The 22,946-nt window shown below is 34.5% G+C and overlaps 2 protein-coding genes across 3 annotated transcripts; one reads left to right on the top strand and one right to left on the bottom strand.

The window, feature by feature from the left end:
- The first annotated feature begins 4,889 nt into the window (after positions 1-4,889).
- LOC115968204 (alanine--tRNA ligase, chloroplastic/mitochondrial-like) lies at positions 4,890-12,300 on the top strand. The gene is made up of 13 exons (XM_031087518.1): positions 4,890-5,095; positions 6,139-6,246; positions 6,345-6,553; positions 6,742-6,920; positions 7,178-7,256; positions 7,671-7,805; positions 8,003-8,152; positions 8,336-8,446; positions 8,554-9,471; positions 9,728-10,000; positions 10,535-10,744; positions 10,963-11,120; positions 11,579-12,300. Exons 1-13 carry the CDS (start codon positions 5,002-5,004, stop codon positions 11,913-11,915), a joined length of 2,961 nt encoding a protein of 986 aa, XP_030943378.1. The 5' UTR covers positions 4,890-5,001; the 3' UTR covers positions 11,916-12,300.
- A 1,152-nt stretch (positions 12,301-13,452) lies between these two features.
- LOC115969339 (putative F-box/LRR-repeat protein At4g15060) lies at positions 13,453-16,314 on the bottom strand. Of its 2 annotated transcripts, none has more exons than XM_031088963.1 (4): positions 16,165-16,314; positions 14,177-15,496; positions 13,902-14,084; positions 13,453-13,792 (listed from the first exon to the last, which is right to left on the bottom strand). In XM_031088963.1, the coding sequence occupies exons 2-4, from the start codon at positions 15,419-15,421 to the stop codon at positions 13,607-13,609; spliced, it is 1,614 nt and encodes a 537-aa protein (XP_030944823.1). In that variant the 5' UTR covers positions 15,422-15,496; positions 16,165-16,314; the 3' UTR covers positions 13,453-13,606. The 2 variants fall into 2 exon arrangements, with proteins under 2 accessions (XP_030944823.1, XP_030944822.1); XM_031088962.1 differs by having other exon boundaries at positions 14,177-15,487.
- Between the last annotated feature and the right edge of the window lie 6,632 nt (positions 16,315-22,946).

The raw sequence follows: 22,946 nt of genomic DNA, 5'->3' as shown, positions 1-22,946 counted from the left end.
CGTTTTGAAGGCTTGGGCTCTAAGTTTTTCCAAAAACCACCCACAACATTGTAGAAATTGGCATTCCCAGACCTAGAGTCTCGAGGTCTAGCTACAACTATTTCATGTTTGGCCTCCAGGACAGCATGTAAGATATCTTCCTCGTCATTATCAAAATAAGAAGGTGGATTTGGGAGGCTTTCCCAAGTTTGGGAAAGTGGGTCAAATGCCTCCATTCAGTCGGAGTTACCTTTTGGTTTAAAGCGCAAACCACCAAATACAAAGAGTTTCTATCGACGACAGCCATTTGAGGGTCGCATCGACGAAAATTCATTGGTGGTCCAGTTATAGACAAAATATGTATATAGTAGTGTTAGACAAAATATCGCATCTATAAGTTAAAATGGTTGCAATAGTAACTTAAAAGTGTTAAATTATTGCATCAACAATAATAAGTTGTAATAACTTATAATTTTCAGCTGCAATAGAAGCTTTAATATATTAGGAAAAATTGTTGTAATAACTTAAAATGAAAGAATCGTTGCAATAAATTGATACCAATTGTTTTTGCAATCTATTGCAACGAAAATTTCGAATTAATAGCTTATTGCATCGAAGTTACCATTGCAATAATTTGATTTTAATTCTTTTACAATCTATTACAATGACAAACAGGTAACTGCAATGAATATATCGTTGCAATAACTTGGTATCAATTATTTCATAGTTAATTACAGTGACAAAATGAATTAATAATCAATTAAAATGAAGATATCATTGCTGTAATTTAATCCAATTTATTTTGTTCAATTATTTGTAATCTATTACAACAAGTTTCGTGAAGTAATAGCCTATACTTACAAGATATTCGAAATAGTAAATTTTTTATTGCAACAATATATATATATATATATTTATATCATTGCATCAAAGTTATTATTAAAATATTTTGAGTTTATTGTAACAAAAATTTTTGTTGCATAAACCTATTATCTCAAATGTTATTGCATTGCAACATCTTGTATCAACTATTGCAATGACTCTAATGTTATTGCAATGAGTTTTTTTTCGTTGTAATATAAGGATGTAGTGCTCACTCTCACGGCTTAGAAAGGTAGCCACGGCTTAGAAAGGTAGCCAGTAGGGTGTAGCTCTTCTATCACAACATAATGCATGTTTTGAAGGCTTGGACTCTAATTTTTTCCAAAAACCACCCACAACATTGTAGCTATAAAAATTGGGATTCCCAAACCCAGAGTCTCGAGGTCTAGCTACAACTATTTCATGTTTGGCCTCCAAGAGGCATGTACGATATCATCCTCATCATCAATATAGGAAGTTGGATTTAGGAGGTGTTGGTGCAAACACAATAATAATGGAAATAATACACAAAGAGAAACTGAATAGTACTTCTGAATATTATTAATATAAAGAAAGGAAATACACAACACTATTTGGACTGAGGCGCGGCACTCGCTCTCTTTAAGGAGATTCAAGCCCTTGGTCTTGCTCAGTCCATTAAGTGGGTTAATGGCTCTTCATTGTCCATAATAAAAATGGAGTATTAATTCGGGCCATTTACTCACCAACGGATATGGTAATTATTCTGAATGGACTGTCAAGTAGGAGGATTCAAGGGGCTGATTCATTTCCATTTTTGATACCTCCACTCTTCACCTCCCCCTTGCGCACGTATCTAGCCCAATATCTGAGACAATTCATGTTAGCCCATTAATCACCACAATTAAAAAGAATAAAAAAGTCTCTCTCCTTTTCAATGTAGGATTAAACATTTTTCACAACTCTTCATCTTCCATATTCACTCCACATCTTTATATTTATTTTATAACATTTACTCATTTTAATTATTTAATATTAAAATGTTCCAACAGGAGGCTTTCCCAAGTTTGGGAAAGTAGGTCAAATACCTCCATCCAGCTGGAGTTACTTTTCGGTTTAAAGCGCAAACCACCAAATACAAAGAGTTTCCCATCGACGACAACCATTTGAGGGTCGCGTCGACGGAAATTCATTGGTGGTCCAGCCTTACACCCTTTGTGAGGAGAGCTGAAGTCCAGGATCCAAACATCTGTTTTGCGGGTTTTAATTACACCACCTACAGCGTAGAGATGGTTCCCCAACACTGCGAAGTATTGGGATGGCCATGGTTTTTTCTCCTTATTTAATTTCAAAGGATTGAGCTCCTTGGGGCTGAAGCTTGGCTGCTTTTTCTTCTCCTTCAGTTTGAATAACGGACAAGAAAAATAAGAAGGATGAGGACAGGCATCAGGGTCTGGGACCTTAATCACATAACACTTTACATATCTATCAGTGTTGTATTTTCCAAGGACACATATCTCAGTTTCCCTTAGGTCGGACATAGCCCAACCATTCTCCTCCTCCTCCATATGAGAGAGCTTTGGGATGAGAGAGAGACAGAGAGAGGTTTTGGTTGGCTAAGAAAGAGAAGGTAAGGGCTAGAGGGAGTATGAGCGTGTGTGAAGGAAACCGTAAAAAAACGCCAAAAAGGTTAGGGAAAGAGAGCTTGTATCTGAAGGTGAAGCAGGTTAGGTCTTTATTTATGGCTCTAAAGTGGGCTTAAACAAAATTGGCTATAAAGTAGGCTTAAGCCCAATCATCCGCTTCCGCTATGGGGGAGGTAGACCGCCAATGCTCAAGAGAGTAAAGGTTTTGCCGTTTTGGTTGGTTGAGACTTCAGAGAGTGTGTGTTTTTGTCTAATCGGGTGAGAAAGAGAGTGTTTGTGAAATTTGAAGGGGGGCAGCAGGTTGGTCTTTAGGGTTAATTAAGAGAGTGACCGCCTCACTAAAGTAATATATATATATATATATATATATATATTTTATTGTTTGATTCTAATGCCAATTTAATAAATTCATTTGTCTGATTTGTTAAATTAGGAGATTTAACCGTTTTAGTGAAACAAACTGAACTGTGGTTGGTAACTTGGTATATATCTGATGAAAAACTCCACTTTTTCTAGTCACCCAAGCTATAATAAGGACATATGCGTGGACCTTGCTAGTCTTTTAAATAACCAGATACCAATATACATTGCCATACACGTACGGTTTCAAGGAATAATTTTAAAAACCGAGATAAAATTCTGAGAACTGAAAAGACTCATTTTGGTTAATGTGTGTGTTTAAATGTTAGTGAAAAATATAATTATACTTAAAAGGGATTTTGTATTTCATCAAAAAAAAAGAAAAGAAAAAAAAAAAGAAGGGATTTTGTATGAGATGAAAGAATAAGAAAAAGTAGAAATTAAATGTATTTGAAAATAACAAATTGTAGTAGTAGATGTTGTGGGTTGGGTAGAATATTTTGATGATTCTCTACGGTATGCTACAAACAATCTCAATTCTCAAGAATATAATATTCTTCTACATCCAATGTATTATAGGATTGTTGAAATATTTAAACTCATACGTGTTATTAAAAATTGAAGATCCGTTTCGCGCTTCAGCTTGGACTTACAGACGTGGTGTTTGAAGGGGATTCTGAAACCATCACAGCAGCGATCAATTCGGGCTCTCCGTGCTTTAGCTCATTTGGTCATATCCTGGATGAAGTGAGAAAACTGGCGCTGAACTTTGTATCAGTTTCATTTGTTCATGTAAAGAGGCAGGGGAATGTCGTAGCAGATAAGCTGGCTAAGGCGTCTAAAACCATACCTTGCCCCCATGTTTGGTTGAATGACATCCCAAGTGATGTGCAACAGCTTGTCATCCTTGATAGTACCTTTGACTAATAAAAGTATTGACTTGATTCTCAAAAAAAAAAAAAAAAAATTGAAGATCTGTGCTGTAGAAGAAAGATTGGAGGAATAGAAACTGGAAAAGAGTTATCCTTAAAGGCATTATATGAGATATGAATAAACAAGACAAAAAAAAATAATTAAATGTATTTGATAACTAATTGTAGCAGTAGATGTTGTAGGCATTATGATTCTCTACCATATGTCTTAAATGTTTGGATATCACAATATTTTCTCTCATATACCTCATTGTCACTGCATAATATACACACATGAAAGCAGTATAATTTGTTAGATTTTAACTAGGAAAAAAGTCATGTACTTTTTCATTTTTATGTATTTTCATGAAAAACAATATAGTGTTGAGTTTCTTTAAAAAAAGAAGAAGTATTTTTAGTTATTTTTTTGGATTTATTGTTTCTTTCCTAAAATATATAAGTAAATATAAACACTTCAATTTAAAGGACAAAGCATTATCAATTGAATAACAATTTGGAGATTCATTTTAATCTTGTGGGTGTTGAGGACTAGGTTTCACTTAGGAATTAAATATTAAATTATATTTGGATGCATTTGGTGGTTATATGTTCTCTCTAATGGTCAAATATTGTATGACATGTTCTCATATCTATTTTGGTCCAATTTGGTCTATTCTGCCTATTTGGGTCCCTTTCAGTCTACTTTGGTCTGGTTTCGGTCTACCTTGGTGCAATTGTATTAAATTTTAGCAATTTAAGGTTATGTTAGGTAATAGTTTTTGCTTTTAATTTTCAAAAACTTGTTTTTGGGAATACAAAGGAAAAACAATTTTCTTATATTTTTGAAATAAAAAACATGTTTAGTTAGTTGAAATTAAAAAGATAGTTTTTTGAAGAAAAAATAGAAAATACTAAAATATATTGTTACTAGTATACTAAAATACTAAAATATAGTTGAAAACATGTTACTAGTATACTAAAATATACTAAAATATATTGAGTCGCCAAACAGGTTTTTTAATTTAAAAAATTATTTTTGAAAACAGAAAATTAAAGGAAAAACAGTTACCAAACATTTAGCTTTCTTTCTCTCTGTCTATGTGGGTAAGTTTGTGTTAGCTCTAATTCTGTGTCTATGTGGGTGAGTTTGAATTAGCTCTAAAAATGTGAACCTCTCAAAATGGGCTTATCCGCTGGTGCCACACCAACGTATATAAACGCCCATTTGAAAATCAAAGCCTAAAACCAGAGAGAGAGAGAGAGCCATGAAAAGCCTGAAGCTCCCACACACCCTGCACAGCAGCCATGGAGGCAAGACTCTCATCCCATTTCCCAACAGAAAACTTGCGCTTTCGACTGGTACTTTCTTCTCCAACTCTGCTTTTATTATTCTCTGACTTCGATTATAGACAATTCCAATTATAGCTTTTCAGTGTAATAACTGAGCTTTCAGCTTCAATTTGATTCATTTGTGGCAGACCCACTTGACCAAAAACTGTGAATTACTTGTTCGCTCAAAGAGTTTTGTGCTCTTTTTAGTTCTTTAATAATACCATTTTTTTTCCCAAAAAAATTTGTCTTTTGTCCATATTTTGAAATCGTTGCTCTACAAATTTTATGCTATGCCAATGTTTGTTAAGATTGGATTTCTCTTATGTAAACTATATATTGTTCCCACTATAAATTTATGGAGAAGTAGTTAATTTATATATTCATAATAGAAAAAGGAAAAAGAAAAACCCAGATTCTTAGTTTGGACTTTGCAGGAAGAATGAAAATCTGAAAAGAAGCTGAAGAGAAATTTTGTGAGTTTTTTTATTTTTATTTTTATTTTTTTATTACAATTGTTTGATACGACTTACTAGGAATATAAATAGGATTTAAAGTCTTAACATTTTTCTTTCATTTTCCTGTTGTATCATTAAGTTTTTTATCTTCAATAGCTCCCATTGGATTATGGAGATTTTCGAGCTGAAGGCTTTGCTTTGTTTCTTTTCTTTTAACAACTTTCTGTTACTTCAGTTTAACTTTCACAAGCCTGTATTAGGTCCTTGCTTTGGGCTTACAGATAATTCTGAAACATTTTCATATAAAATGCCTTGTTATATTTCTTAAGTGACTTCTGTTATATTTCTTGAGTGACTTCTGTCAATGTATTAAGTGTTGACATGGTCATGACACTTAGGATGCAAATCATGTGGCCATACTTTATAAACTTGGTAGAATTTCTCTCTATTTATATTGTATCTTCATTTTCCTTGCTTGATTGTTACAGATGTACTTTTACGCTATAATTCTTTCACTCTAAATAATTTGCAATGCTACATTATAAAAATATTGATGTGAACTTTGAACCATTGTGCTATGCTCTTCAGGCAATAATGATCTTTGGGATTATGCAGGTCTTTTTACAAGAACCATTACCCTTTTTTCTCCTAGTATTTTGCCCTGCGGTCATTGTGATCTAAAAGAAGCACGTCGCATGCAATTTAGCATGAGCAGTACATCAGGTTTCTGTATTTAAGTGTATAAACTTTTAGTAAGAGCTTATAAATTCTCCTTCAGTTTCTGACTTCAAGATTGTGGAATTTACCGTATGACTTTTCAGCATCAATACAGCCCATGAATGAGGAACTGATTGGGGATAAATCCAAGGATCTCCCTGTAAGTGGGGATTCTATTCGCCGTCGATTTCTTAGTTTTTATGCTTCCCGTGGTCACAAGGTTCTTCCAAGTGCTTCTCTAGTGCCAGATGATCCAACAGTTCTACTAACAATTGCAGGAATGCTTCAATTTAAGCCTATATTCCTTGGAAAGGTATAGCAAAAAGTTATTGTTAAAACTATGGCAAGTTTGTTAAATATTTCCAGTGAAATCATGAATAAAGGCATAATCTCAGAAGGTGAATTAACTCTAAGAATATGCTTTAGATGGCATGAAAGACTCTTGAATGGTGCTTTTTAATTAATTAATTTTTTTTCACAACTTTTGAATATCCTGTTCAGGTTCCCAGACAGGTACCTCGCGCTACAACTGCACAAAGGTGCATACGTACCAATGATGTGGAGAATGTAGGGCGAACAGCTCGACATCATACATTCTTTGAGATGCTTGGAAACTTCAGTTTTGGAGACTACTTCAAGAAGGAAGCAATTAATTGGGCATGGGAGCTTTCAACCATAGAGTAAGCATGGAGTTTTGTGCTGTAATTGGGCCATTAATTTATATTTATACATTGTGCTCCTTGTTTGAAACAAACGTTCTAGTTGTTAGGCTGAAGGCAACAAAAACATTATCCAGGCTACTTGCATGCGTGTGTCTATGGTCATTTATTTATTATTTTTTTGATAAAAAAGAAGAAGAAAATTTAGTATATTTTTTCCCTGTATTTTGTTTTGCTAGGCAAGAAACTTACTAATTACATGCTAATTTTGCTTACAGATTTGGATTGCCAGCGAACAGACTATGGATTAGTGTTTATGAAAACGATGATGAAGCTTTTAAAATCTGGCATGATGAGGTCTGCTCAACAAAAGCTCATAATTAGTTATATGTTAATTTGCATGTTTGATTACATTCTATTCAGTTTTCACTACTTATGCACTTACATTTTTCTTTGGTATACATATACTCTTCCATGTACATCTTTATGTGTCTAAATCTGTATCTTTCTACAAGGTGACACAATAAACTCTCGTTGTCATTGTTTTTGTTGTGCTTGGATGTGATTGGTCTTATAAATGCCGACATATTCACATGAACTTTAGTCCTGAACTTGCGTATGAGACCTTGGATTATTCTTTTTATATGAACTTGTCTTCTATATAAGGCAGTTTTCCATAATTTATTTCACGGTAAAACTTGAAAAAATAAATGAATATAACCAAGTGCTATTACGATTATCTGAACTCTATAAACATGGATCTTGCATCAGGTGGGCGTTCCTACAGAGCGTATAAAGAGGATGGGTGAAGATGACAACTTCTGGACCAGTGGAGTTACTGGTCCCTGTGGTCCGTGCTCAGAGATTTATTATGATTTCCATCCTGAAAGAGGAATTCTAGACACTGTGCGTTTTGGATAAGTCCAAGTGATTCTAGTTCAATATATAGCTCCTACTCTTCTTCTTTTTGTCTTTTGTTTTCCCTGAGTGGTGAAAAGTGATGATTTAGTTAATGTTGGTGTCTTTACCTCTCTCTCTCTCTCTCTCTCTCTCTCTCTCTCTCTCTTTTATAATTTAAATTATTGGATGTTTTAAATTTGCAGGATCTTGGAGATGATACTAGGTTCATAGAATTCTACAATCTGGTTTTCATGCAATACAACAAAAAGGGGGATGGTTCACTTGAACCCTTAAAACAGAGGAATATAGACACTGGGCTTGGCCTAGAGCGTGTGGCTCGTATCCTTCAGAAGGTATTCATAGGCTTGCCTCATCGCAGAAATAATGCACTATATTCTTTCTCATCATATCAATGCAATTACTGACTCAGTGGGAGAATCAATTTTCAACATAGCTTGTTACCAACATTGCACATGCATAGCAAGACAAGTATCATGCCATATGCTTCAAAACTAACAATCATGTTTTTTGTGCAGGTTTCAAGCAATTATGAGACTGACTTGATTTATCCCATTATAGAGAAGACCTCTGAATTGGCAAATGTGTTGTATGCTCTTGCTGATGATCATATAAAGATGAACCTTAAAGTATGCCATTTTTTCAGCAACTGCAAAATATTTTTAGTTGTTGTTTCAACATAAAACTTATTTCTCTTTTGTGACAAATGTGCATGACTCCTTTATTTACTTGTCAGATTATAGGAGATCATTTGCGTGCAATTGTATATCTCATATCAGATGGGGTGTTCCCATCAAATATTGGTAGAGGCTATGTAGTTCGGAGGCTTATCAGAAGGGCTGTCCGTACTGGCAGGTTACTTGGAATAAAGGGGGATGGCAGGGGTAACCTTGAAGGAGCATTTTTACCAGTCATTGCGGAGAAAGTGATAGAATTAAGCACCCATATTGATGTGGATGTAAAAGACAGGTCACCCCGCATACTTGAGGAGTTAAAGAGGGAAGAACTTCGTTTCGTACAGACGTTAGAGAGAGGAGAAAAGTTGCTGGATGAAATGCTCGTTGATGCATTATCACGTGCAAAAGAAAATGGAACTGCACCTTGCTTATCTGGCAAAGATGCTTTTCTTTTGTATGACACATATGGGTTTCCAGTTGAGATAACAAAAGAAGTGGCTGAAGAACGTGGCGCAAGTATAGATATGAATGGTTTTGATATTGAAATGGAGAACCAAAGGCGTCAATCTCAGGCTGCACATAGTGCTGTTAAACTTGATGTTGGAAATGGTGCAGATCTTGCTGAAAATGTAGCTGACACTGAATTTCTTGGCTATAACTCCCTTTATGCTAAAGCAGTAGTGGAAAGCCTGCTGGTGAATGGGAGCCCAGTGATACAGGTTTCTGAAGGAAGTAATGTAGAAGTTCTGCTGAACAAGACTCCATTTTATGCTGAATCAGGTGGTCAAATTGGAGATAATGGTTTTCTATATTTTAACGATGGTGAAAACCAACAGAAAGCTGTTGTGGAGATTAAAGACGTTCAAAAATATTTTGGTAACATATATGTTCATAAGGGTACTATTAGAGAGGGAGTTCTAGAGGTTGGTAGAGAAGTGGAAGCAGCAGTAGATCCAAAACTGAGACAGCGGGCTAAGGTACAGGCTTGGGTTTAACCTTTTCTTTCCCCAAAATTGTGAAGTTTATTACACAATCTTCATATTTTGGAGGGCCCAAAAGCTAGTCCTGATAATTATAATCTCATGCTTATTTCAAGCTCAAAATGATTTAGAAATTAGAGAATTGAATATTACAAGTTTATTAAATGGAACTTGCTACGCATAGAACTGGAATTGTACATCTGTTTTTGAAACTCTTCCAGCTTGATATCTAAAATTCTTTGGTATTTTGCAGGTTCATCATACTGCTACTCATTTGCTACAAGCTGCACTTAAGAAAGTTGTAGGCCAGGAAACATCACAAGCGGGTTCCTTGGTTGCTTTTGATCGTCTCAGGTTTGATTTCAACTTCCCCCGACCACTTCTTGACAGTGAGCTTGTGGAAATTGAAGGATTAATCAACAGTTGGATTGGGGCTTCAACAATTCTTCAAACTAAAGTCATGCTTCTTGCTGATGCAAAAAAAGCTGGGGCTATTGCAATGTTTGGGGAAAAATATGGGGAACAGGTTTGAATTAATTTCTTCAAAGTTTTAATTACAAACTGTTGCCAACATTAATGGCTTACCTGTGTACTAGTTCTACTGAGCTTCTTCCATAAATATCATATTTGGAATGTGTTGAGAAAGGCTGACATCTTAGGACATTTAAAAAAATAATCTAAGACTTGTCCTTGAGCTTGGTTTAGTTTTTCTTAATATTTCAATTAGACAAGGTCAAATTGATCAAACCTACCAGTTTAATATCAATAAATGAGCCTGATGACACAATATCAACAGTCAGGATTCTAAACAGAAGCTTTCCTTTTTGGCAAGGGCTTTTTTTTTCCTTCCTCGTGAATTTCTTCAACACTCTTTTCAAGTGATTGTCTCTCTAATGTCTTCTTCTATAATATCTGTTTACTATAAATTTTATACCCAAAAACTCTGAAGACATCTTTATTTCAACATTCAACAGGACATTTTGCACATCCATAAATATTTGACATGTAATACAAAACGGTTGATTAGTTTACATTTTTCTAATCCTTTGGTGTGTTATAGGTACGTGTTGTAGAGGTCCCTGGTGTATCTATGGAACTTTGTGGAGGAACCCATGTCAGCAATACCTCTGAAATTCGTGGCTTCAAAATAATCTCAGAGCAGGGTATTGCATCTGGAATCAGACGTATAGAAGCTGTGGCTGGTGAAGCTTTCATTGAATATGTCAATGCCAGAGATTACCATATGAAAAATCTATGTACTACTCTCAAAGTATGTGTCCTTCTATACTCTTGATATTAAACATAAAACTTACCCCTATCCTCTCTGTTCACTTCTCTTATTGTAATTTATTGTACCAGGGATTCTGTGGATTGGTTTTCTGTTAGCTTCTCTTTTTTTCCCCAGTTTTTGAATGTTTTCCTTGCTTAAAACATCCCTTTGTGAGTAGAACAAGAATTTGTAAAATATTTTGAAGTTTCTTTTTGTAGGTCAAAGCTGAAGATGTAACAACCAGGGTAGAAAATCTCTTAGAGGAGTTACGGATGGCAAGAAATGAAGTTTCTACTTTGCGGGTTAAAGCAGCAGAATACAAAGCATCAATTATTGCAAGCAATGCATTCCCAGTGGGAGCGTCAAATAAGATAAGGCAAGTATCTGCCTCCATGCTAAGATGGTCACGGTTGTACATCTATGGTGAATTCCTCAAATCCCCCCATTCTCAAATTAAAAAGAATAATATATAAAAAAGAAGGCTCTCCATTAAGAGAAGATCTTAGCTTTCTAATCAATTTTCAACAGGGGTTCTCACCTAGATATAATGATATGCAGTGAAGGAATTCATAAGAAAATACTTTATTAAAGGGTGCATGTTATAGCCCAAGAAACTTTACATGCTTGAGGTACTATTAATTATATAATCATCATTTATATATTTTTAATAAAAACTACAGGTATGAAGTAGCCAGATACGTCAAATGCGTCCTTATCTCTTCTTCTTTTTGAAGTTAAATTTAATATATAATCTCAAAAATATTACACTAATATTTACATATTGAAAGCGTCATGAATTTTATTTTTATTTTCTTTGAAAAAAATTTATACCAGGGTATTAGTTGAGTGCATGGATGATACCGATGCTGATTCACTAAGAAGTGCAGCTGAGTATCTGGTGGATGCACTACAAGATCCAGCAGCTGTGGTATTGGGCTCATGTCCAGGTGAAGGGAAGGTTAGTTTGGTTGCTGCATTCACTCCTGGAGTGGTTGATTTAGGAATACAGGCAGGGAAGTTCATAGGACCTATAGCTAAGTTGTGCGGCGGTGGGGGGGGTGGCAGGCCTAATTTTGCTCAGGCAGGTGGGAGGAAGCCTGAGAATTTGTCTAGTGCTCTGGAAAAGGCCCGGTCTGAGCTTGTCACAATTCTAACTGAGAAGGCAAGCTGAGATCTACATCTATTTGGATTATATTTCTTACTGGCTTGTTTACACGACAAGAATTTTGTTCCTCAAAGTCTGCAATTCTTTGCTCATAGCTGCTAAGGGTATGCAAACTTACGTCTCACAAAGACAAGCCTGTAGATTGTGACTATACCCTTTCTTTGGGAAAAAAGATACAAAGACAAGCACATATAGATTTGCTTCATTGGTTCCAGAATTAGATTCTAGGGAGAGGGCATGGCCTTAAGCAAGCCAACCCTGCTTCCAACTCCATTATCTTATAGTTCTATAGAAATACTCCATTTTGTAGGTCCTCAAAATCTGGGTCTTCTTGTACTTATATGTGAAATATATTTAGTTTGGAGAATGGATTACAGCTGACTTTGACAAACATTGTTTCCATTTTAACTTGTGATCAGTTTGAATCATACTTCTCTGATGTGTTGATCTAAATCACGCATTCACGCTTACTCAGGTTGAAACCCACCAAAAAAGAATTCACAAAATGTAAAGGAAGAAATCAACCTCTAAGCTTATGAGAAACATTATAGCTTTAAAGCAGTATGTGCATGCTGAAACACCTATACCACGAAGATAGGGTCATTCCTTCTTATAGTAGCTTCACCAACATACTTTGTTGACATTGAGATAAAGCACTATAATATTTCTAAAAGTCACTAAGTGGGTTGTGAAGCATGCTTGTGAGAAAATGGGGATTTTCATTTCCCACCTATCTTGGGATATCCTACTTTTTAGTAAACTGATAATATTACCTAAAACTGACTCTGGTGGTATTGTTAACATGTTGGTTCTAGTTGCAAGTAATAGCCAAGCCTTACAGTACTGATATCTTTAGAGACTTTAACTTGGATTCATTGCCGTTTGTTCACTTCCTCGATGAAAAATGATAGTTAAACTAGATATTGGACGATTTTGAGCAGGGTTGTGGACAAAAACTTCAGTCCACTAAAAGTTCAAGACTTCCTTCAAATGGACTGATGCTTGTTAAGGTGCAAAAAAGACCAAAAAAAAAAAAAAGTCAGAAAAGATGTCAAGTAGTATTTATAAAACTGAAAAAAAGAGATAAAGTTGTAAAAAAGACAAAAAATTGTCAGAAAAATTTCAAAAAAGTTAATTCCGGTGCCTGTTAACACAACCCTTCATTTTGTAATGGTTGTACCTTATCCTACTATATTTTTTTTTTTTTTTTTTAGCTAGCTTAGGTTCATGCTAGGATTAGCTTATTAGCCTTATTATCGAATTCTAAAACAAAGGATTGATTCAAACAGACACTATCACCACTCAGCCTCCCCAAGCTGAACCAAACATCCTCAAACACAAGCACAACCACTAGTACTCATAAGTGGGACTCACCAACAACTCACCACTGATCACATCTCCCACTTGGAACAGCAAATAGCAAAGAAAAATAAAAATCAAAGGGTCGTCCCTATGGAGCTAACATCATCATAAAAAAGCAATGGACTTGGATTTTATTTTACAGATGTAATTGTTTTTGTTTTGTTGAGAAACAAGACTTTGGATTGATCACCATACTTGGTGGGACCATAAATGATGGGTTTCCTAAGTTATTGAAATTGGCAATAACCAAATAGAAAATACAATAAATTAATACAAAAAGATCTAGCATAAACTATTGTGATCAAGATGTTATCTAAGTCTTTCTACCACATCAATCACATCCATTCAAGTTTAAAACTAGTTATCTTGTAGTCCATAGTTTCATGTGACTTCGACAAAGCAATCCACTTGGAAAATTCAAGATCTTCTTCCCTATCTAAGTTCACAACCTTTACACCAGATAAGGAATCGTGTAGACACCTTGATTTGAATAGTCTATTGATTAGCTTCTCATTCAGGACCTATAAGAAGGTAACAAGCAAACACAAAATAATGTTCATAAGAATTCAACTAATATTGTACAATAATTTTGCATAAGCATGATGTGAGAGAGAGGATTAATTAAAATACCTCTAGTAATTTGCTGGAACTTGACAATATCGATAGGGTCTCTACATGACTATCAAGCAAAAATCTTTCTACCAAATTGGATAAACCCATTGAAGATATGGCTATTGTTGGCCTCAATTCCGTGAGATCAATTAGCCAAGAAAGTACACGCTCATTCAATCCATCTAGTAGAATGCCATTGCACTGGTAGGAAAAAAGGAATGTGACAAAATTAAGGATATATTTATATCTATAACACCCTTAAAAAATTCAAAAGAAAAGAGAAAATAAGGTACCTTGGAGTGGATGACCAAGTTCAAACCTTCAGAATTATTAAACTTTCCAACAAGTTTTTTCAATTCATCAAACCAAAGATTGGAACAACTTCGAAGATAGAATTTAAGCTCGACTTCTAGCAAACTTGGAGCATCAAAAGAATAGAAAGGCAATTTATTCATCCTGCAATGAAGTGAAACTAAATTGGGGGTATCAACTTCCACCACCTCAAGATCTCTACAATTCTCTAAGGTGAGCACCCTAAGCGTTTGACAAGAGATTTCGATATCTGTCATCTTCCATTCTGAGATTTCCAAGACCTCAAGAGTGGGAAACTTTGATCCTATATTTTCAAGCAACTCAACTGCCATGATATTATGGAAAAATAGTCTTTTCAAATTTTTGCATGCTTCCAAGTAAATATCACAATGCTCATTGTCCAACCCATATGAATAACGACTCCAGTAGTGAAAAGTTTGTAAACTTGGCCCATCAATTTCAATCCTCAAGACCTTTGTATTAGCTACTACATGAAACAAATTAAGTCGAGGAAGACTTGACACCATTAAATGTTCGAACCCTTGACAATTATTTAGTCGAAAATCCTCGATCAAGGGACAGCTAAGTGTCAGATTCAGAATTACCTGTTCATCTAGATGGACATCATTCAAATTCAAAGTTTTCAAATGACAGAACTTAAACTCATTACAGGGCTCCAACTTGCAATGTGATAACTGGAGCTCAGATATTGTTTTGGCCTCAAGCACAACCTGAGGTAAACTGTAATATACTTGTTTTCCTAATAATTTATGTTCATCAATAAAATCTATTATTGACAAGCAAAGACTCAGTACCTTGACTTTTCTCTCAGTTGCAAAGGTTAACCATTTGACAACACGAGGCAACACAAACTCTTTGTCATGGTAGGTCAACTTGAGAGTGAATTCCTCTATGTTTGAGTTGTGTTCAAGGAAGCTTTGAAGGGTTTTATCTATGTAAGCCATGAAACTCTCCTTCTTCATCTTGATTGCTTTGTTGGTTTTTGGATAATAATTGGGTTGTTCAATGCCTCCAGCATTAAAATCCAATTCCTCAAAAGAAATGCGCGGGAATGAAGTCCATGCACGTTGCCAAGTCTTGGACAAAACACTAGTTCTGGCTGCATCTTTAGTGTTGAGGAGAAAGAGTATTTTGTGAATAATGGGTTCAGGCAAATCACACATTTGTTCATCTTCTTGTTTGCTTTGTTTCCTTTGTAGTTCCATTCTCCCTTAAGAGGTTTCTTGCTCACAATCCACAAATTAAACTGGGTCCGAGGAACCTGATCGAAGCTGTAATTTCTTATAGGAGTTATATATATACATACACACATATATATCATTAAAAAAATGAAATCAAAATCAAAAGCAAAATAAAAAATTTATATACACATAATTCTTAAGACTAATCTGGATATTAAAATGCTAGTGAATTCTAACAATATTTTATTGTCAACACAAAAAAGAAAACCCCATAAAACAATTATATTGTGTTTACTTGTTAGGCTTTTTGTGCAATTAATATTGGTTTTTTTGTTCAACTCATAAGATGATTACTCTATAATAATTTAAAGCCATACAATAACTATTTGGGGGTCTAAAGACTCTAAAGTCTAAACTTTAAATTTCTTAACTTTAAAACAATATTAAATTATGAAGTTTATTATTATATAATTAATTATTTCTTGATTTTATATACATTTTTATGAAGAAATAATTACTACATAGATAATTTAAACTCACAACACTATTGAAAGGTAACAATATTTTTTCATAGCATTTTTTTTTGTACTCTTGAATTAAAAGGTTTCTTCTTTATTTTCCCTTTTCTTTTATCTATCATTTTTTAAATAAAAATCTTGAATTTAAAAAGAATGGAATAGTAGGAAATATTTTATAAAAAAAAGAAAAAGAAAATTGACATAAAAATAAAAGAGATTATTCACAAGATAGAGTTGAAGGCATCATACCTATTTTCAGATTTGCGGCTCTCTCTCTCTTTGAGGTTTATTGTTTGTTCTGTATGCATTAAGATGATTTCATTATGTTTTTCTGTTTGTAGGCACTGAAAAATAGACTATCAAAAGATTTGCAGAGCTCTCTCTCTCTTTAATTATTGTTTGAGGTTTGTTGTTGCTTTTGCATGTATTGCGTGCTTTCTCCGTTTGTAGGAATAAAGGCTTCGTCTCTTTTGTAAGAGTTTAAAAAGACTATCAAACTCATCGGTCTTATAAAATAGGATAAGGATTAGGGTTTTTTGGGGGCTAAAATGGGAATTACACCCTCTAAGATAAAAAAATAATTTAATTTAATCATTTCGTCCAAATTTGTTAAAAAATTGCAGAAAATATCTTTCTCATATATGAAAAAAATTTAGCCAATAAATAAAAATATTTTATAAAATTTTTTTTCCAAAAAATATTTTTCCATTAGTTATTTGTATACATAACGGTAAATTTTTAGTGGAATTGAACAAAAGTCCTAAATTGAATAAATTTGAAATTTAGATTATTCAATTGAATGGAAGTAAAGTTAAATTGATGAAATTAATTTTAGTTAAATTTAAAGGATGCAATTTGCATTTAAACTTTTTTTTTTAAAAGAAAAAATTTATAAATGAACTCAGATTAGTATTAAATATAGATAGGTTATAAAATAAATGAAAAAAATTGTTTGAAATATAGATTCATATGTAAAAGAGGAAAACTTTTTTTTTTTTTTTTAAAGGATAAATGCATAATGAAAATTTTCACAGATGAAAGAGAGATAAATTTTATAGATTAAATTCAATAAGAATTTAGTACAAAAGCCTATATTTACACCATCCAATAATACTGTGTCATGTCTGATTTTTACAACTAACTGCTAGGGGTGGCAATTTGTATTCACATATTGGGTTTGTGTCGTATCAACTCATGAGTATCTGACTATATGGGTCAACACTAACCTGACATATTTATTAAACGGGTCAAGATTCCTCAACCCTAACACGATCCATTTATTAAACAGATCAGTTGTGTCGATCTGTTTATCAGATTTTATCGAAATGAAAAAAAAAAATTATGAAAAAAACAAACAAATAAATATTTTTAATATAAAATTCAAAACTAACAAATAATTGCATCACCAATAATCATTCAAAACTAAAGCATATTTCAATATCACAAATAATCAATTACATTATGTCAAAGAAAATAAACCAAAACAACTAATAAGTTAATAAACCTAAGGTATGAAAGGTATATTAGTAAAATGTCATTTAATTAAACGAGTCAGACGGGTCAAACAAGTTCTATAGGTTGAACACTAACCCAATCCATTTATCAAACGGGTTAGACATGTCAACTCAAATATGACACGAACCAATTAAATCTCAACCCATAACCTGCAAATTTCGTGTTGTGTCAGGTTCGCGGGTCGTGTCCAATTTTGCCACCCCTACTAATTGAACATAAAAAATTAAACCATAATACACTTTTTATTTTAGAAAATTAAAACTCTAAACTAAGTTTATTGTAGAACCCAAACACCTTAGGTAGCCACCATAGAGCCATCTAGCCTGGATGTTGTTAGATACCCGGCCATCTAACCAAAAAGTCGCACCATTGTTCTCTCTCTCTCTCAATGAACTTCTCCACCATATGGATTTTATGGGGTTATAAATTATGTAGTTGTTGTTGTTTTTTTTTTTTTTTTAATTAATTGTGATTTTTGGTCAAGATTTTTGCATCTGGTGTTGCTTTTGTTGATTTCCTACATTGGTGTTGTTGGGTAAAGTGGATTTCAAAAAAGAAAAACGGTAAAAAGCTCAAATAGAGCTTCAACCATGGAGGTTTAGTTTTAGAGAGAGAGAGAGAGAGAGAGAGTTTTAGAAGAATATAGGTTAGGGGAGGAGCAAAGCTTGGTGCTAGAGTTGCCGATGACTATTAGTGATGGGTGGAGGTTGGTGGCTGGTCAGATTTGAGAAAGAAGCAGATTTGTGATTTGGTGGGTTGATGAGGATTGATTGTGTGTGGCACTACCTAATGTGGCATGCTAAGATTGGAGGGTGTAAGACCTAGTTTTGCACCGCATTCTTATCAAATTTAGATTCTAAGTTCTATAGTTAATTAAGTTGTATCCATTATACAATGACTTTTTTTTCATTAAGAAGTATTTTTCATTTTAGAAGATTTTTATTATTTAAAATATGATCTTACATTTAATTGGCAAAAGTACGATCTTTGTTTATATAATATACTAATTGTTGACTTGTACAATGCACAAGATAGGACTTGAATATGAAATTTTAGAAATTATTATTATTATTATTATTTTGCTATTGACCAAGTTTGTGTGTGGAGAAAGTATACTATGTTTTGGTAATACCAACTCAGCATCTGTTTTGGTATTTTCTACCCAATAAATGAGTGACACCTGTTTCAAAAAACCACATCAGACTACTCTAATAAATTAATCACAATCTTCTATACTATCGGGAAGATAAATTAATCATTTATTGGAGTAGTTTGATGTAGTTTTTTGAAACAGGTATCACTCATTTTTTGGGTAGGAAATACCAAAACAGATGCTGAGTTGATATTACCGAATATGGTATACTTTCTTGTATGTGTGAAGGTTGGGAGGGGGGGGGGGGGGGGGGGGGTTAGTTTTAAAGATTATTTAAATGTATTTTTTTAAAAGACAATATCAACCTATAACGTTGGCTCATAATAATTACTCTTTATCAAAATTATTTGAATCTTTGTTACATCTAATTGAAATACTTTTTATAAGAGTAATGTTACAAACACAAACTAATTTATAACATTTTTACAAATTGCTGATGTGCTTTTAGTAATTTTCAAATAATTATTAATAAACATAAATGTGATGTTAGTGGTGGACTCATATTAGAATTAATAAGAATTTGCCACATCAATAGTTTGTAAAAATGTTCTAAAATAGTTTGTAGCTGTAGAATAATTTTCAAATAATTATTAGTAAACATAAATGTGATATTAGTGGTGAACCCATATTAGAACTAATAAGAATTTGTTACATCAATAGTTAGTGGTGAACCCATTAGAACTAGGGGTGTCAATTCGGGTTAGTATGTCGGGTTCGTGTCGTGTCGAGGTAGGGGTATTTGACTAAATAACTCAACTCTAACTCGACCCATTTAATAATCGTGTCATGATCCTTCAATTCTAACCCGACTTGTTAATAAGGCAGGTTGACCTAACCCAACCTATTTGACACGCTTAATAAACAAGTCATGTTGAGTTGACACAAATGTAACACAACCCATTTCAACCTGCATAATATTAAATATAACATCCATCTAGAAATAATTTTTTTTACATCCCAAAAAGTAGTGCATACACTTCAAGTTTTCAACCCATATTCAAAATAATATAGTTCAACAAAAATATAACATTCATCTAAAAATAAGTTCTTTACACTCCAAAAGAAGTGCATACACTTCAATCCAAATTCAAAATAACAAAATTTAACAAAAATAAAATACCATAGTTCAACAAAAATATAATAATCTTATAACTTGCCAAATGCTAAGTATCAATATTGAAAGAATTTGAGTAAACAGTAGACTAATCCTGACTATGACTACGATTACCATTCATAGATTCTTTGTTGATGTCCAAATTCATAACATCTTCCACAAGCTCATCCAATTTCATTTGTGCAAGTTCTATGCCAAAAAAAGAAAAGAAAAGAAAAAAGTATTAGTAGTTCTAGGGTCTATAAATTTTCAATTTCCAATTATATCATTTGTAAATTTTTGTAATTCACTTTTCTTTTTAAATTTAAAATATATGTTGGATATAAAAGGTATTTGATAAATTTAAAATAAAATAAATATTTATTTGTTATATGAGTTAAACGGGTTGTGTTAAATGGGTCATTTCAGGTTGATACAAATAAATTGGCGTGTCAAACGTGTCTATTGCGGGTTACGCGGGTTGACTCACTTACGACACATTTCTTATCGTATCGTTTTCAGGTCGACCCGTTTATGACCCAAACCCATTAAGGCCCAACCCTAACCCGAAAAAATCCGTGTCGGGTTTGTGTTTTGTTCACGAGTTGGGTCGAACATTGACACTCCTAATCTATATATATATATATATATATATATATATATATAAAACCGAAGCCTTTGAAGCTCTCACAATTTTTCACGTCAGCACTTATTAAAAAAAAAAAAACAAAAAACAAAAAAAAAAAGTAATAAAACTACAGCAAACCACGATACTCTACCAGCTCCTCCTCGATGCTCTCTGCCATCCCCTACCATCTCCTCCTCAATCAGACCCACGGCAAACCTACAGCAAAGCATTGCATCGCATACAAACCAAATCCACTTTTATTTTCTTCAGCTCCACTCACACACAACTCTCAAACTCTCATTCTTCTCAAGCTTCCTAAGAACCCCAGGTCCCAAAATTCCCACCACAGACCCAATTTTCGTGTTCTAGCTTCTGCAAACCCAAATGGGTCTGATGGGTTTTCATGGCTGAGTCTGACTCGATCGGTCCGGTATGGCTCAGACCGGCTATGGTCGAAACTCGGCGAGTTAGGGAAGAAGGAAACTGGGTTTGCTTGGAAGGGGTTAGCAAAGGTTGGCGTGAGTCGGAACGGTTTAGGATTGAGATAGTGCCTGAATTTTTGACTTAGAATCAGTGGGAGCGTTGGAAGGTAATTCTACACTTTGAGACCCTTTTGTTTTAATTTTTGTTTGGTAGATAAGAAACTGCTGGAAAAGGATAGAAAATGGACAAGTTTAAGTATTTTCTTCCGAACTGTGGAGTTCATTGATCTGGAGCTCTCACGTTTTATTGCAGCTGTGAAGCTTCATTGCAAGATTGATAAAGTTGCAGGAGTTCTTGAGACTAATCGTCCAAAGGCAAAGAATGCTCTTTACCAAGCAACTATCAAGCGAGGGGACTTCCTATTGAACCGGATCTAGAAGCTGTCTCGTGTGGTTGATCTGTGAAGCATTTTTTTTTTATTTTTTTTTTTGTTTTGGAAATAGTGCCAAAATTTGCTGTCACTTCCCAAGGATAGGAAAAAATGCTCATGGTTAGTTAGTTATTAAACTCATTAGGATTATTTTAGCAATATTTAGTCCACTATTTGTATCTGAATGCTATATCAAAAGTGTTGATGTGAATTTTTGTAGCTTTGTATTGGAGATGTGTTAACTATGAGTGTACCTTGCACAACCAAAAAAAAATACAAATAAAGATAGCATATATGAACTTGGTGGAAATGGAAAATTTTGAGCATTGCATGTAATCCATATATATATATATATATATAAAACCGAACACTATGAAGTTCTCACAATTTTTCACATCAGCATAATATTTAAATAAAATTATTTTTATATAATCCAAACTTAATAAGGAGTGAAACTTTATCTCTTTAACAAGTCCAAATTAAACCCAAACTCAAACTCATCATTATCAATTTTTTAAAACAAAATTATTTTTGCTCAATCCAAACTTAACAAGAAGTGAAACTCTATCTTTCTAACAAGTCTAACTTAAACTCAAACTCAAACATTGATAATATATCTCCAAATTTGCAAGGTTAATGATGAACACTATAAAAGCAAAGCAAACCCCAATATATATATATATATATATATATATATGTGGGGCCCAACAATTCGTGGACCAGGCCCATTTGCCCTTAGAGTCCGAGGGCCCAATCCGAGGAGAACTGTGGCCCAAGCTCCATGACGCAGAGCACAGACCAATTTTGGGAGGCAGCCGAGGACGGTCTAGTCCTCGGCAGGCCCATAATCCGCCCAGAATAAAGGGATAAATTCGTAAGGAAATCCAAAATACCTTGGGGTGATTACCCTAAATACCCTTCTGGATAAGGCCCAATGCCTGACAGAACCGTACTCTGCAGCTTTATCAAGTCATCCCCAACAATTCCGGGATTAGACTGATGGGACCAATGTCAGTATTTGTAAAGACTGACCCTACACGTGGACGAAGGACATCGAATGCACGCTAGTATAAAAGGAGAAGTAAGTGAATCTAGTAAGGGGGGGGAGGAAAAAGAAAGACTTCATGAATAAGATCGCCGGAACGATCCATGCACAGAACGGAGAAGGTCCTCCGTTGGACAGCCGGAAAGGATCACAAGGGTCCTCGGATCAAGTTCGAGGAGCCCATTCTCAGAAGTGGCAGCATGGCGGGGCTTTAAACGTTTAGGCCCAGTCCATTTTCCACAGGGACCTTTCTGAAATCCAGACCGGACCATCGCCCCGTGACCAAGTCCAAGCTTTTCAAGCCCACTCTCTACAAATCGTATTGTGAGGGATCTCTCCCGCGTGAACCCAAAAATGTCACTGGGCCGCGCAGGAATCGTGTCCTTACAATTGGCGCCGTCTGTGGGAAAAGCATGCGCGCTTGGCGCAGGTGGCGGTGGAGTCAACTCTCTACTAAGCAAAAATTCACGGAGCTTCCTCCGTCTCCTTTAACGTGCAGCTGTTGTTCCGACATAAACTTCTGCTAGGGGCTACGCCTTGCAGCGCCCATGGCGTAGGCAGCCCTAGGGGCTCTTGGCCTCAAGCCGGCTCTCCCCGCCCTGATCTAGGGGCTTACATCCGAAAAACAAACAAATACAAAAAACAAATCTCATAAGCTTTGGACAGAACCAAGGTCTTGCATGGTCCTCGGACTCAAACCTATGGGGAAACCAAGTACAAGAGATGAAAATCAAAAGTTTTGGA

Source organism: Quercus lobata, chromosome 11 (genome assembly GCF_001633185.2).
Source record: "Quercus lobata isolate SW786 chromosome 11, ValleyOak3.0 Primary Assembly, whole genome shotgun sequence".
NCBI lineage: Eukaryota > Viridiplantae > Streptophyta > Magnoliopsida > Fagales > Fagaceae > Quercus > Quercus lobata.
Note: the sequence above shows the minus strand (reverse complement) of the source record. Positions and strands in the feature narration are given on the sequence as shown.